Here is a 14,096-nt window from a genome sequence, read left to right as displayed (position 1 = left end):
TTACCATCTTTTGCTACATAACTCATATTATTAAGAAGTTGGTCATCTATAGAAATACTCTCAGCACTTAATAAAATGTATGCTCATAAAAATGTATGCTGAGACAATCAGAGGGAAAATAGTAAAATCAGTAGTGAAAGGGTGGACTTACTTTTCACCTACACTAATTTTGATGAATAAAGCACATAACAAGGTTAAATGTAAAGTGAAACCAAAAGCTTTTATTTTTTTTCTTTGCCAGGCATGGTTCTGAGGAAAAGAGTACTTCCAGAGTCTACCATTAAACACTTTCAATAAAATATAACTTAATGATGACCTTGTTATATTGTGTCTGAAAAAATAGATTACAAGTATTCACAACAGGGCTAATGAGAATTTGTCTAGGGAAGACTCCCCATTGTCCAAAGAGGCAATTGCAATTTTTAAAATGACAGAGATGTGCTTTCATAATCTGATCCAAACCATTGGACTAACAAAGATCGTCCATGATTCTCCAGCCAAAACAAGCATGCTCCTTCAGGTCCCCAGCCCCTGCAGAGGCAACTCTCTGTATGGAGCTTTCCCTTCTCTCCAAAAGGTACTTTCTTACATCCTCTGTGTAATTCCCCTGATTCTCCTACATGAAGTTGATTCCTCCCTTGCCTGTGTCTCCATATGCCCATAGTATTTGATAAATAAGAGTCCCTCACACTATATTATATTTATTCACATACTGGTCTGATTCCCACTACACTGTAAGCTCTTCAAGTGTAAAGGCCATATCTGTGTATTTCCTTCCTTCTTCCCGGGCACTTATTAGGTCCTTAGGATAAACTGCTCTTTGCATTTTGATATAGTTCAGCAAAATCCTAGCATGTGCATTTTATGTTCAGGCAACTTTCTCCAGGCATGCTCCCTAAGGTACCCGCCTTAGGTTTTATGCCACCCTCCAGATAACCGAAGACCCGCCACCAAACCTGCTTTCATGTGCTCTATACAGCAATTGCCTCCTTTCCCTTCCTTCAACCTCCCCCAGCCATGCCATTCTCAACATCATCTAGAAATTGGAAGGAATTCAATATGTTGAAACAAATTCAGATATTCAAGTGACGGAGGGCTGCTACCAGATTTCTTGTTAATGGGTCTATATTGGTATCATTTTGGATATTGTAAGAAAGTAGATAATTCAGATAGGGTGCAAGCAGGGTCTTTTCTCAATTTTTTTTCAAGTTCTGAGTGGTTCTTAATTCATTCCCAAAGTAATAGCTAACATATATTAAGCTTACTAGGTGACAGTCACTGTTCTGAGAAGTTTACATGAATTATCACATTCATTCTACCCCATAAGTAGGTGCTACTGTCACTGCTGTTTTGGATGAAGGCACACAGCTCATAGAAAGTAGAGCTAGAACCTGAATTCAGGTGGGCTGACTCCAGAACATACCCTCTGAATCACTCCTTTCAAAGAGACACAGTCTAAACATTCCTCAAAATAATTCAAAATAATGTAATCCTCAACTTTCCTTTTCACCAATCTTTTTTTGGGAAAAATATAGTTTTACATAGCCCACTTCCTAAATATCTATGAATGAATCACCTAAAAATAAAACACCAAGTTTTATTTAAAAAAAAAACAAAAACTAGCTGTATAGGCAGTTCACTATTTTAATGATCTATTTAAAATACCTAAAATTGAGAGCAAAACAAAAATACGTATAAAATATTTTTCTCAGAATTCAAGTAATTTATCACTATTTCATGAAAATTATTAAGAATGATCTTAATGTGTCTAAGCCTACCATGTGTATAAGACACAGTACTATCATACAAAAAAAGGCAGATAATAGGTGACGTGGTAACACGCATAGAAAAACAGTATGATTCCACTTTTTTTCTTTAAAAGAGTATCAATACACTTTTGCTTCCTGTTCTATTTCCTCTTCCATTAGAACTAAGAATAAATGGAAATACAAACATTAAAATAAAAAGTGAAACTCTTCCAAAATATTCAATAAAGGAAAAACATTTAAGCAGAATTTCTAATACAATGACCAGAAATTAAGTTTTTAAACTAAAGAGGATTTTTTAAAATCCAGAATTAAGTTAAAGACTATCAAGGTGCACAACAATTTCTAAACACAGCTCAAGAAAAAGTAACCTAGCTTCTTCTAATACCACAGAATACTTCTTAGTAGCTTGAAGGTGAGCGTGTCATAATAATAACTTTAATGTAAATGTGTTAAAGAAGTTAACATCTAATAGTCCAAGAACAGATAAACAGCATGTAGTGAATTAAGGGCATCTCAGAGGAGGATTTATGGGAACCAACATGAATTTGCTGCATTAAGCAGACCAGGTGGGTCAATTACCAATTGTTCCCAGCAAGGATACTCAATTGTGTCAAAGGACAGATAAGAGATTCAGTGATATTCAGCTCCTGTGTCATCACCAGCTAGGTGGAATCTTCCCACAAGATCTCAGGAGACTGACTGAAAATTCGCTGGATAGAAATTCATGGTTTCAGAAAAGTGTGTAATGTGGGTCTCTGAGACACATTTTTTTAGGGTAAAGATAAGAAAGATCTCAGCAACCGTTTCCTCTGTGCTATGGGCTATTTTTTGACTGTGACCTTCAGTGGGGTGAATGATCTTTCTGTGTCACACTAAAGACCATTGGCCTCTGAAATGCAGGTTCTTAACAACCTCAACTTGAAGGGCAGCATAAGCATTATTGACAAGCATTGTTTCAAATTATTATCTGCCAGCTGCTCCTGTGACTTGTCCATTACTAGAGGTTGGAGGTCTCTTATTGTTTCAACTTTCACCTCAATTCAATTAACATTTGCAACGTTCACCCCAATTCAAAATGTAAAATGAAAATGATTTTATGAAAGCTAGTAAAAAATGCAAGTCTCATATTTACCTGTCATTGTAAATGTAAGGTATTTACAATGCGCCTGATCTGTAACAAGTATTTGATAAATGCTGCCTTAAAAAGTCTCTTTTACAATCTCCTATTTCTCAAACATAAATACCTTCTTCTCAGGTAAATTTCCATTTGTCTTTTATGCTAACATTTTTAAAGCAAAGATTTTTAACATTTAGCTAGTATTAGATAAAGTTTATATTTTCAGCAGTGATATCAGTATTTTCACCCTTTATATTCTATGGTAGGGAGATCAAAACTTATTAATAAAAATGTTGCTTCCTATTCATTCCCCTTACTTCTTGATATTCTCTATATATGCAGAGATTTTGATAAATACTCTGAAAAAAATTTGGAGAAGGTTTTGTACTTTCTTCGCATCTCGTCTATTGATTATATGCTATAAGAAAATCAGAAGGAAAATGATAGTAAATATGGATATTTAAAAGTCAAATTATAGACACATTTTATTAGCTCAATAAGATAAAATAATTCCAAAACTCAGCTTCTGAAAAACAGGAAAGGAGATGCTGAAATGTATAATAATAATAGTTCCTTACGTGCTAACTCTGCGTCAAGCATTTTGTGAAACTCTGTGCATTATCTTACTAAAATCGTGTACCAATACTATGAGATATGATAACTGTTTCTGTTTTAATGATGGTAAAACTGCAGTTTTAAAAGACGAAGCAATTTGATCAAGATCTCACAGTGGAATTGAAACCAAGGGTTTTTTGATGCCACTCCTATCTAATGTTTTAAAAGCAGGTAGAAGAGTTTGTATCTGTTTAGAAAGCACAATCAACAGCACAACCAATGAGCATCCGCCAATATTCATAGGACACCAGGCAATAGCATATACAATTGCAAGGTGCCTACACTGAGGGGAGTCTAGGTTATCTACACTGAGCAGAGCGGCAGCAGAGAGATGAAGCCCCACCTGCATCCAGGGCGGACAGACGCTGCCAAGAAGACAATCAAACAAATTTTTGTTAATGTTATCTTAAAGCAAGATTCCAATTGCATTAAAACCAAATCAGTGCTATTGTTACCAAACTTTCATTCTGAAAGTGTTTTCACCAATATTTCTCCCAGTCTAGCAGATATAAATTGCTTTGAAAACAGATAAGAGCAATATATACAAAGTCCATACAGAAAAGTCTCTCCTTCCATGTAAAGTTGTGAAATTCAGTCTAGAAGGCATAATTCAGGCAGAAAGGTATCCAACAGGAATGAAAGACAGAGTTCAATGTAAAATATTTGACATGCGTTGCTTCCACAAATACATTGTAACAGTGCAAACTAAACTACTCATTTCAGGGGAGGTATAAAGGACACAGCATCCAGCAAACACTGTCACAAAGGATGAGCCCAAAACAGATGTGGGAAAAATAAACAGCCTTGCTGTTTCAGAATTTATAAAACGGTCCACAAAGAGCAAACAGGCCTTCTCACCACCGTTCAACTTCAAGGCCCATAAAAAAAAAAAATGCTGCATGAGAAACCCTCTCAGACAGATTGAATGTTCTGCAAAACTTCTAATAGTGCACTTGCATTAAAGCCTTCTAAGACCATAGTCAGTAAATGTAATTTAAAATCATTCAATATTGCTTACAAACAGGTGAGAATAATCTGATATTTGGCTATCACGGATAGTGATACACTCTTGAACATCTAGGTGCATGATTTATCTCATACAATGTACATACTGAGCCTCTTTGCTGCGTTTGAGATGTTCTTAAAGAGCCTTTCCCAAGAAAATAACTGCCGTGATTTTAAACTTGGGTATAAAGGTGCCAGAGAACAATTCTTTTAAGATGAGCTTGCATTCTTTTCCAAGGAGATTAGCACTGTTAGTTTGCCCTTACTTCAAGAAAAAGGACGTGTTATGTGTTGCCTATAAACTTGCAGGATGAGTCAGAAGAGGGATTCTCCACCTTGATGAACAGGGGATAAGGGGAGCCTTCTTTCAGACCTGTCCCACAACATATTCTCTATTTGAACTCATGTATAGCGACCTACAACAAAAATTCTAGAGTGCCGTAGTTCCTCAGCCTCACATTGGCTGTCTCATGCCTACGCATGGTATGCACACCCAGGGAGAAATAACTCAGCACCACCTTCAAAAAATACATGTGCCTTTTAGATATCCTTTAAGGAGAGGATAGTGTTTAGTCAAATTTAGGCTCTATTGTAAAGACATTTCTAAATTAAAATGAGTATTTTCTTTGTATTTACTTGATAGAAACTTTAAAATAGCTAAGTGAACAGGCTTTGCATGGCTTCATTATAATAATATTTTCAGGACTCTTTTTTTCAAGCAAAAATGAGTATCAAATGACAAAGTTAGTAGAAAAAAGGTAATCTCAAATCCAAAGATACCAAAACTTGGAATGTTTAAAGCAATATTGTCTTATAGGAACGCCTTTACAACTTATTGGTTGGAAAAAAAGTGCAGTCCAAGCCTTTGCCTTTATCACTTCTGCAATTTCCTTATTGCAAGGGTATGACCGTGAAGTTAATGAAATATCTAATATCCAAGGTTTTCAATGGTATGCTATTGGTTCTCATTAATGTAACCTAGGCACATACGCATTTTATTTTACATTGAGTGTTTTGTTGCATTTTGGACAAAATATCCTAATTTTTTTTGGACAACCTCAAAAAATTTTCAAAAACTTTCTCATACTTTTGCATTTGTGTTATCCAGGAACTTACAAAAGCAGATGATTTGCAGTAGTGAAATACTGAAGTGGCCATAAAATAGAACTTTAATGACTGCAGCATAATCCCATAAGACGTTAAGTGAACAACATAACTTTACACCAGCATAGAAAAGTCAGGGGTCCCAATGTGATTTTTTTAGCCTTCTAACACATTACACACTAACCAAGAAGTACCTTGAATTAATAATTTTGCATGGAGACTTTATTGCAAGTATACACAGGCATCTTCCGTGAAATATAAAGAAGGATAATTCTTAAATGTTTCTTTACTGTAGCTTATTTGTAGTTTGTTTTTCCTTAATTTTCATTGACTATCTAGTCACTTAACTATATTAGATTTCATTTGAACATTTGATTAAACAATATGAGACCTGTTAATACAATCTACATGAGCACATTCTCAAGGCTTCATTCTCATCCCAGATAAGCAGGTACTACCGGCAACACAGAGCATCCACGGGAATCACCAGTGCACATGTTAGGTCAGGGCGTAGAGTAGGAAACTGTCAAAACAGGAAGTACTGTGTGCTCATAGTGTGTAGGCGTGATTAAAACTTATTCCTTTTACAATGATTCATAACCACATTCTGATCATCGTATCATCTGCTGTTGTTCTCTATACAATACAAAGAAGGAAGTGAGGGGAAAGGAGGCAGTGAGACAGAAAAGGGAGGAAGGGAGAGAGGATTTCTATACCCATCTACTTCTTGACATTTTGACTGATAACTTTGTATTTCATCAATTCTTTGAAGTGGAAAAAATGTGTTTCTTTTGTAGCTATAACGCTTTGATTTACCAATAATGATTTTCTCATCCTATACTAAAATTAAATCCAACCTAATCACATGACCCTGTTTCTTAGAGATTAAAAGTTGGATTTCTAAAAGGCACAGCTCTTATCTTCTGTTCTCAGATGTCTTCTTTCCCTAGATCAAGTTTAAACTCTATCAACATAAAATAAAAAGAAAAAAACTTATAATTTTGAAATATTCACAAAATATCATTTGGAATTGTTCTGATTTTATCATTTTAAAATGAAAAAATAACTTAGAACCATAAATTGCATACGAATAAAGTTAATGTTTTTATTTTTTGTTCTTCACACAAAGAACGAAAATTCACTTGCTATATTATATATTATATATATATACAGTATAACCTGCATTTATACACCTTTCCATAATTTGGAGTTTGAATTTAAAACTCACATTTAAATTGCTAAAAAACATAATTATTTAAAAGTTAATTCACTGATTACTTCCTGCTTATTACATTGTCTCTTGCAACTTTCGGGGGAAAAAAAGGCAATTTGTGTGATGTTAATGACATCACCTACTACAATAAGAATATATACCACAATAATATTATTATAAGGCCATAGTAATTTGATTATAGAACTCTCTGGGTAGCTTTTTTAATTTTTATTTTTTAATTAATATACTGAACAAAACTTAAAATAGTTTGTTCCACAATAACCTGAATGCATTCTTTAGCAAAACTGCTTGCCATTTAATGTATTTAAAAAAATAAATATTTGAGAAGTGTATCCACAATGCTCCTAAGAAATGGTTTTGAATTCCAGAGTCCCAAGGAGATGAATTGGCTGTCAGATAACAATGTGCTTCCATCAGATAGACTTGGCAGTTGTAAACAAAAGGAATTTTCTCAGCTTTTCCTCACAAATATGAAATATTTGCTCTCGGCCAACAGCTGGGGTGATTTAAAGAAGTCTTGCATATATATTAGTTTTCATTCAAAATTACAAATCCTCCTCCCACTCTGAAACATCTGACTGCATCTCCGTAGAATAGAAAATTGTTCTGAGATGAAGTGACATTCCCGGGGAAGTAAAAGTCAAAAAATAGTACCTACTTACAACTTTAATCGAATTTCAGATCATAAGGTATCTGATTAATAATTTTTAGGAAAAGTTAATTTATTCAAGATGAAAGTTCAAATGATACTCCAAAGTGGCTTGAAAAATAATGAGAAAGTTTGTTTTGTTCCACTGTTTCTGAAAATATTTTAAACTACAATATAAACAAAATACAGACTTCATGAAAAGCCACTGAGAATCCTTCAATGATGTCGAAGTTGTTTAAGAAAAAAATATACATATACATATATATATCTCTCTTTCTCTCTCACATGGAAAAATGTATATATGTGACTACTAAACACATATATATGAATAAATAAAAGTTATTCATGAAAAAACTGTTAATGTTTAAATGATAATTTTAAATTATCTATTCATCTTACTAAACATTTAAATTATATTAATGCTTAGTTTTTAATGGATGAATTAAAAATACTTTTGCCAAGTTCTCACTAGAAATTAGCTATTCATAATAGAGATCAAAGAATAAATACTTTCAGAGTATTTTTATATATTAAGAAACAGCTTATGAACTTATAAACTTTGTTATAAACTTAACCAAATATTTACCTTATTTTTATCCCCTCCCCAAAACTAGCTCTAAGTACTGGTTTTAAATTTATTTTGAATTCCACAATTATATCCCTATATTGTAATATTATTCATGAACAAAATTTTATAGCAAAATAAATTAGATCTCTCTGTTTAAGTTTACTTTAGGTTATAAAAATGTAGCCTATATTTACAAATACCTTAGAAGTTGACAAGCCACTTTTATATTTACAATTACACAGAATTAACTTTTGCCCTTGGGCCCAGTGAATCTGAGTATGTGCTATGCCCTAAATGAACTTCATATTTCACTATTTTAAATAAAATTTTTATTTTTACCTAAAGTGCCTCTTAAAACAGGCATGGAAACATTAAAATAATTGTTGCTACTTTTAAGAGAGCTGATATTTGCCCTTAGAAATGCAAAGCTACTAAACTTGAATTATCAAGACATATGGAGATATGTAATTCATATTTCAAATTACAAACTGTGTATTTTATCTAATTATTTCAGCAGAGGTTTTTGTCTTTTGTATATATACACTATAGGCATAAAATAATAATGGTCCTCCAGTAATATATAACAATCCATAAGATTTTGTGTCTGAAAAAATAAAAATGTATTTTAAATCCTGAAGTCCACATTTGGTCTTCTTGGAAAAAAACAATCCATGTTAAATGATGTGCTTTGATAACATAACTCTTACTTCCATTTCTACTAAATTCTTTTTCCAGCAAAAAAATATTTAGAAAGCTACTATAATATAATGAAATAAAACTGTGAATAGCAGTTATTAACAATATTCACCACAAGTGTTAAATATCAGAAAGCAAATCTTTATCACTAAGAACTTTAAATATTTCCTCAAATGTCACTAATGACACACATAGCAATAGCGTGGGAACTAAAATAACTATCAGCAAAACTCTTCTTTTCCATAATGCACCATAAATACAAATAAAATTACCACCTTTCTTCCTACATAAGCAAATAAAACAAACTAGATGAAAAATAAGAAAAAATGTACATCTCTAAGTACCAAAGCAATGGTTACCAAGGAAGTAAATGTCTCAGGAAAGTAAGTCTGTATTTTTGAACTTGTGCAAGTTAGTACTATTTATGCAAAAATTCTATTATTTCTAATTGTAAATTAGTTTGAAAATCACTTTATCAACTTCTTGTTTCTGTAAACTTACAAAGACTAAGACATGAAATTGAAGACATGGTCCTTGAAATGCAAGTATTTTTTAAAATATAGTTATGTCGTCATAAGTTTGGAATTGAAAATACTTACAGTCTCTCCAGTTCTTTAAGATCCTGGAATGCTCCTCTTTCAATGGTGCTAATCTTATTCTCCATAAGCTGACTGAAATGCAAAGTATAACAGGAGTCTTAATGTTACCACTCACCATCTGAAAAAGTGTCAATTCAGCAACTGAAAACTTGTCCCTTTATGAAGTTAAATACTGCTCTGGTTTGAGATTCAATATCAAATCTAACAATGTTATATCTGAGAAAAATCAGTGAAGGAAAATAGCATCCTCATCACGAAACTTCCATAAAAAATACTAATTCAGTTTCTCACAAAATTTCGTCAGAATCCTGAACCATAAACTATAGTATATCCCGAAAAGTAACCCATGACACTACAACTTTGATGGCTGTTTTTCAAGTGAGTTCTTAACTGAAAGAAACAACATACAATAATTCATCATACACATACTTCAATTCACTGATGGATATACGTCAGAAACTGGAAGAATTCATAAAGGCCAAAAATGTGTTTTTCAAAAATGAACAATGAACACGCAATGATCAAGAGTATATGTTCACTGCAATGTAAACATTTATAAATCTGTAGGTAAAAACAATTTTACATTACACTGAATCTCAAATGATTGTTCATTCACAACTAACTTAACACATTAATTAAAAAAGTAATCATACTGCAACAATTTTATAAGAGCTGCAAAGATATAAAATACAAGAAACGATTCAAAATATGACCAACATATTTTTATAGAGAAACATTTCCCACTAAAAACTCTGCGAAAACCTGGACTGTTTGATTTTAATGTTAGAAAATATAGGTACATGTTGTTTGCTAGAAGTCTGAACATTTTTATATTAGCAATAATAAAATGCAGGCCCACTTTATAGTTAATCTCAAATCCTAAAAGTATATCAAATGTCTCACATTACTCATTCATATTGTAAAAGCAACTATTCTACATTTTTATATGCATAAGGCACTTAGGGTATGGTATAGCAAACATTTGAAGTCATTTCCATTATACTGTTTCTATGGCTTGCATCCAACCTTAAAATAAACGCCTACATTTTTATTAAAAATTGAAGTACACTGATAAACAAAAAAAAAGAAAGGAAACCAAGGTCTTTTAAAATTTTATGTTTCTGTCATTGAGACAGTTATTAAAACTGAGATCAGTAACAATTCAAAATACACAACCTTAAAAAACAAAAGAGAATTCTCCAAAACACAGAAGAACATACTTACAGAACTCTTAGGTGTCGAAGACCAGCAAAATCTGTCTTAGTAATCCGTGTGATGTTATTTCCATTCAAATCCCTAAGAGAAAATAGGTAAGAAAATGAAAGTTCCGTTTAATTTCTACCACTATCTAGTTAAATAAAGACAAATATAAACTAAATAAAAGCTTTGAGATAAAGGATCAGTTCCAATTACTAAAGTAGTCTGCAAAGTAAAAGAGACAGAAAGAAAAGGAAGTCATCTTTGAAAGAAAATTTTTTAAATGATTCTTAAGTTTACAGAGTCCATGCTTGCTGTCATATGACAAGAAAATGAAGTGATTCCCTTATCAAGAGACGTTCTCTTTTGTGTGTGTATGGGATGCTTTCAATTTTTGATTTTATAAGGAGGTGTATGTGAATTTCACAGGTATTCTGCTATTTACTACTACTGTTAGGAACATTCCCAAAAAGTTACCTTCAGGAAGTTAAAGGAACACTTTTCTAATACTATTCAGGAAGAAATTTTAAAAATTCAGAACCCTATCCTTAGGTGGCACCATGGCTAAACTTCCTAAGGCAAAGAATAAAGTTAGAGTGCCATCAAAAGAACTGCACTTCAAAGACTCGCATTTATAAGCATTTACCTTCCAACAATTCTATGTTTGTATGAAAACGAAACTCTTCATTTGCAGCTCAGGGACCCCCGCTGTGACCGTAAAGTGAAAACCACTAGCAAGGGCAATAATGGAAATAGTATTCAGGCCCTGACATTTTTGTTCAGATTTCAGCACCACGTTTCCCTCAAGAGTCACAAACCCCTTTTCTGGCATCTTAGGTCAAGATCTAAACTTGCCCTGGTTCCAATCATTTCAAATAAAACCAGTTTTTGCTGCGGTTTGAATGTTGTCCTTCACGGAAGTAAACCTTACCTTGACTTTAAAACATCATGTGTATTTAATGTGTTTATGTTGTCAATGATATAATTTTATAAGCCAGCACTGAGTAAACTATTTTCTGAAACTTCTTTATAGATCCCTCATAGGGATAAATTTTTTTTCAAGGACCTTAAAACTCAATTGCTATTTTTTCCCCGAACCATTCCCTTTTTTGTTGAATAAGACATGTTAGTGCTTAAACTTTAAACTGTTCTGAATAGCATGAAATGACAAGGGCTAAAACAGAGTTCTGCACTGCTTTCTCCCCAACCCATTTTCCGTGCTGAGCAAAGTACCATCGAATTGTTCCTACAGTGGTTGGGGTCTTTCTTTTTCCGGGCTACTTGACATAAGCTGAGTCCCAACCGCCACCGCCAGACCCCCAATCCCAGACAAACTTGGGAGATCACATTCTGACAAGATACCCTTGGTAGGGCCTCAACCTGCCCAGCGCTGCGGGCCAGGGAAGGAGGGCAGAGACGGAGTAGCGGGCGGCCCAGTGGGGCTCGGGATGGGGCAGCCACTGGCAAGGGAAGGAATGGCTCAACTCTGGCCTTTAAACTGAGGGCGAGGAAAATGGGTTGGATAAGAAGATCGACTCGACGCGCTGCGGGCCGCGCTGGTGGAAACCTGCGAGTCCAAGGCGTCCCCTCCGCCGTCCGGCCCCCTCACAGCCTGGGGGCGCAGGGGCCCGGGGAGCGCAGGCTGAGAGCGTTGCCCCGGCCGCCCTCGCCCCGCCGGGCCCAAGCTCAGCGGCGAGTGGAGCGCGCCCTGGGCGCCCGGGAAGCGCGGGGCGGCGGCCTCTGCGTTCACAAAGAGAACGGCCTCCACGCTCCACTTCCCTGAACTCGGAAAGCGCCCCACAAGCGGCGCGTGGGCCGTCAACACCCGCGTTGCGATTACTTCTTCATTAGAGGCTCACAGAGACAGGGAGGCGGGGATGTCTGCGGGCAGCAGAGCGCGAAGAGAGGAAGAAAGGGGAGATGCTGCCACGAGCAGGGACGCAGAAACTGCCAGAAAGGTGGAAAGGGGGCACTACGGCTCAGCAGGAAGGGCCGAAGGGGGCAGCCGAGGGCCGCGGGGTCACCAAATTGGTCAGACCCGACTTGGCCGGCTCCGCTTGGAGAACCAGCCCTAACTTCGCCTAGCCGACGGGACGTGGTCCGCCTCCGGAGCCTCCCCCCTCGGACAGGTCCTTGGGGCTCGCCGCCGCCGCCGCCTCCTCCCAGGAGAAATGAAAGGCGGGGGAAGAGTCGCGGGGGGCTGCGCGCGGCCACCGCGGAAGCTGCTGCCGTCCTGGGGCATCCTTCCTTCCGCGGCCTGTAGAAGCGCCCCTGGGCTGGCTCAGCCGCCCCACGACCCCGTCTCCTCTCCCTCAGTCCCCAGGAGGGCGACACAAAGCCGGGGAGCGGAGGTTTCTCTCTTTTGAGTACCCCCCCTCCCGCGTCAACCCCCCCTTCTTCGCGCCACCCCGCGGTGACAAGAGCCGGGACTCGGCCCTGAACCGACCCGCGACAGTTCCCAACCGCAAGGTGACTCCGTTTACAGAGTCCGAGGAACAAAGTCGCGTCTCCCTTGCCCCGGGCATCCGCGACTATTCGTCCCCCATCTCCCCGTCTCCCCAGCCTCACAGAACTCGCCCGCAGAGGGCTGCGAGTGGCGGCACTGGAGCGGGAGGAAGGGACCAAGCGCAGCAGCCAGCGGGCCCGCCCCTCCTTGGGCAGTGGCCCCTCCCCGGGCAGCGCCCTCCCAGAGAGTTCAAGACCAGGATGCGCCTTCGGGAAAGCTAGTGAGGACTGCCCCAGGCACAGTTCTCTGTGCCGCTCAGTCCCTCCAGTCTCGACGCAGGGGCTGCGCGACCCCGATGGTGGGGAGGAAGGGGGAGGAAGAGCCCATACTCACAGTCTCTCAGTGCTGCGCGGGATGTTCCTGGGCACACTGCGCAGCGCCAGCCCGTGACAGTCCACTGTGCTCCCGGAGCAGGAGCACTGCGCCGGACACGCTTGCGGCGCCACCTTGTTCAAGATCGCCAGCACTAACCCCAGCGACAGGGACAGCGTCTGCCAGCCCACGCCGCGCATCTTCCCCCGCCGCCTCCTAGCTCGCCGGCGCCAGGGGTTTTCTCTTTAGCTTGCTGCTCTGCTGGAACTGCGCTGTGCCTGAGGCCCAGTGCCTGGCGCGAGTCTAGCAACCCAGAGTGTCCGGAAAACGTGCACAAGATAATATAGAAGTAACAGTAATATTCAAGGCAGTAAAGCTAACACAGATACACGCCTCTCAGCTCCCCTCACCCTCCTCCTGCAAGGCAGGCGCTCCTTGGGCAACTTTAGGTCCTGAAGATCAGTTGGCCCGGCCAAGGCTACAGGGAGACCCCAAAGCAGCGGGGAGGAGGTCACACGTCGTCTGCCTCACAAATATCAACTTGGAGGTAAAAGACCTGGAGCTCCCAACCGCGGTGAAGATCGTGAAGATGCAGGGGCCAGTTGCGCGTGGAACAGGGGTGATCCGGTTCCACCTACCCCCTCTGCAAATCCAATTCCAGTGGGGACGGTAGGAGACAGAAGAAGGAAGCTCAGTAGGAATGGTGGCCTCGGTCAAAGTGGGCT

General features: G+C 38.1%; 1 protein-coding gene across 2 annotated transcripts in view; it reads right to left on the bottom strand.

Moving 5' to 3' along the window:
* The window catches only part of SLIT2 (slit guidance ligand 2), a 380,303-nt gene extending 366,721 nt beyond the window's left edge, over positions 1-13,582 (bottom strand). For both annotated transcript variants that reach the window (XM_061192132.1, XM_061192133.1), the window contains exons 1-3: positions 13,393-13,582; positions 10,581-10,652; positions 9,357-9,428 (exon numbers count right to left, since the gene is read on the bottom strand). In XM_061192132.1, coding sequence (XP_061048115.1) covers positions 9,357-9,428; positions 10,581-10,652; positions 13,393-13,571 — 323 coding nt within the window. In that variant the 5' untranslated portion in view covers positions 13,572-13,582. The remainder of the gene's footprint in view (positions 1-9,356; positions 9,429-10,580; positions 10,653-13,392) is intronic.
* Between the last annotated feature and the right edge of the window lie 514 nt (positions 13,583-14,096).

The sequence above is a fragment of the Eubalaena glacialis genome, chromosome 5 (assembly GCF_028564815.1).
Source record: "Eubalaena glacialis isolate mEubGla1 chromosome 5, mEubGla1.1.hap2.+ XY, whole genome shotgun sequence".
NCBI classification, from domain to species: domain Eukaryota; kingdom Metazoa; phylum Chordata; class Mammalia; order Artiodactyla; family Balaenidae; genus Eubalaena; species Eubalaena glacialis.
Note: the sequence above shows the minus strand (reverse complement) of the source record. Positions and strands in the feature narration are given on the sequence as shown.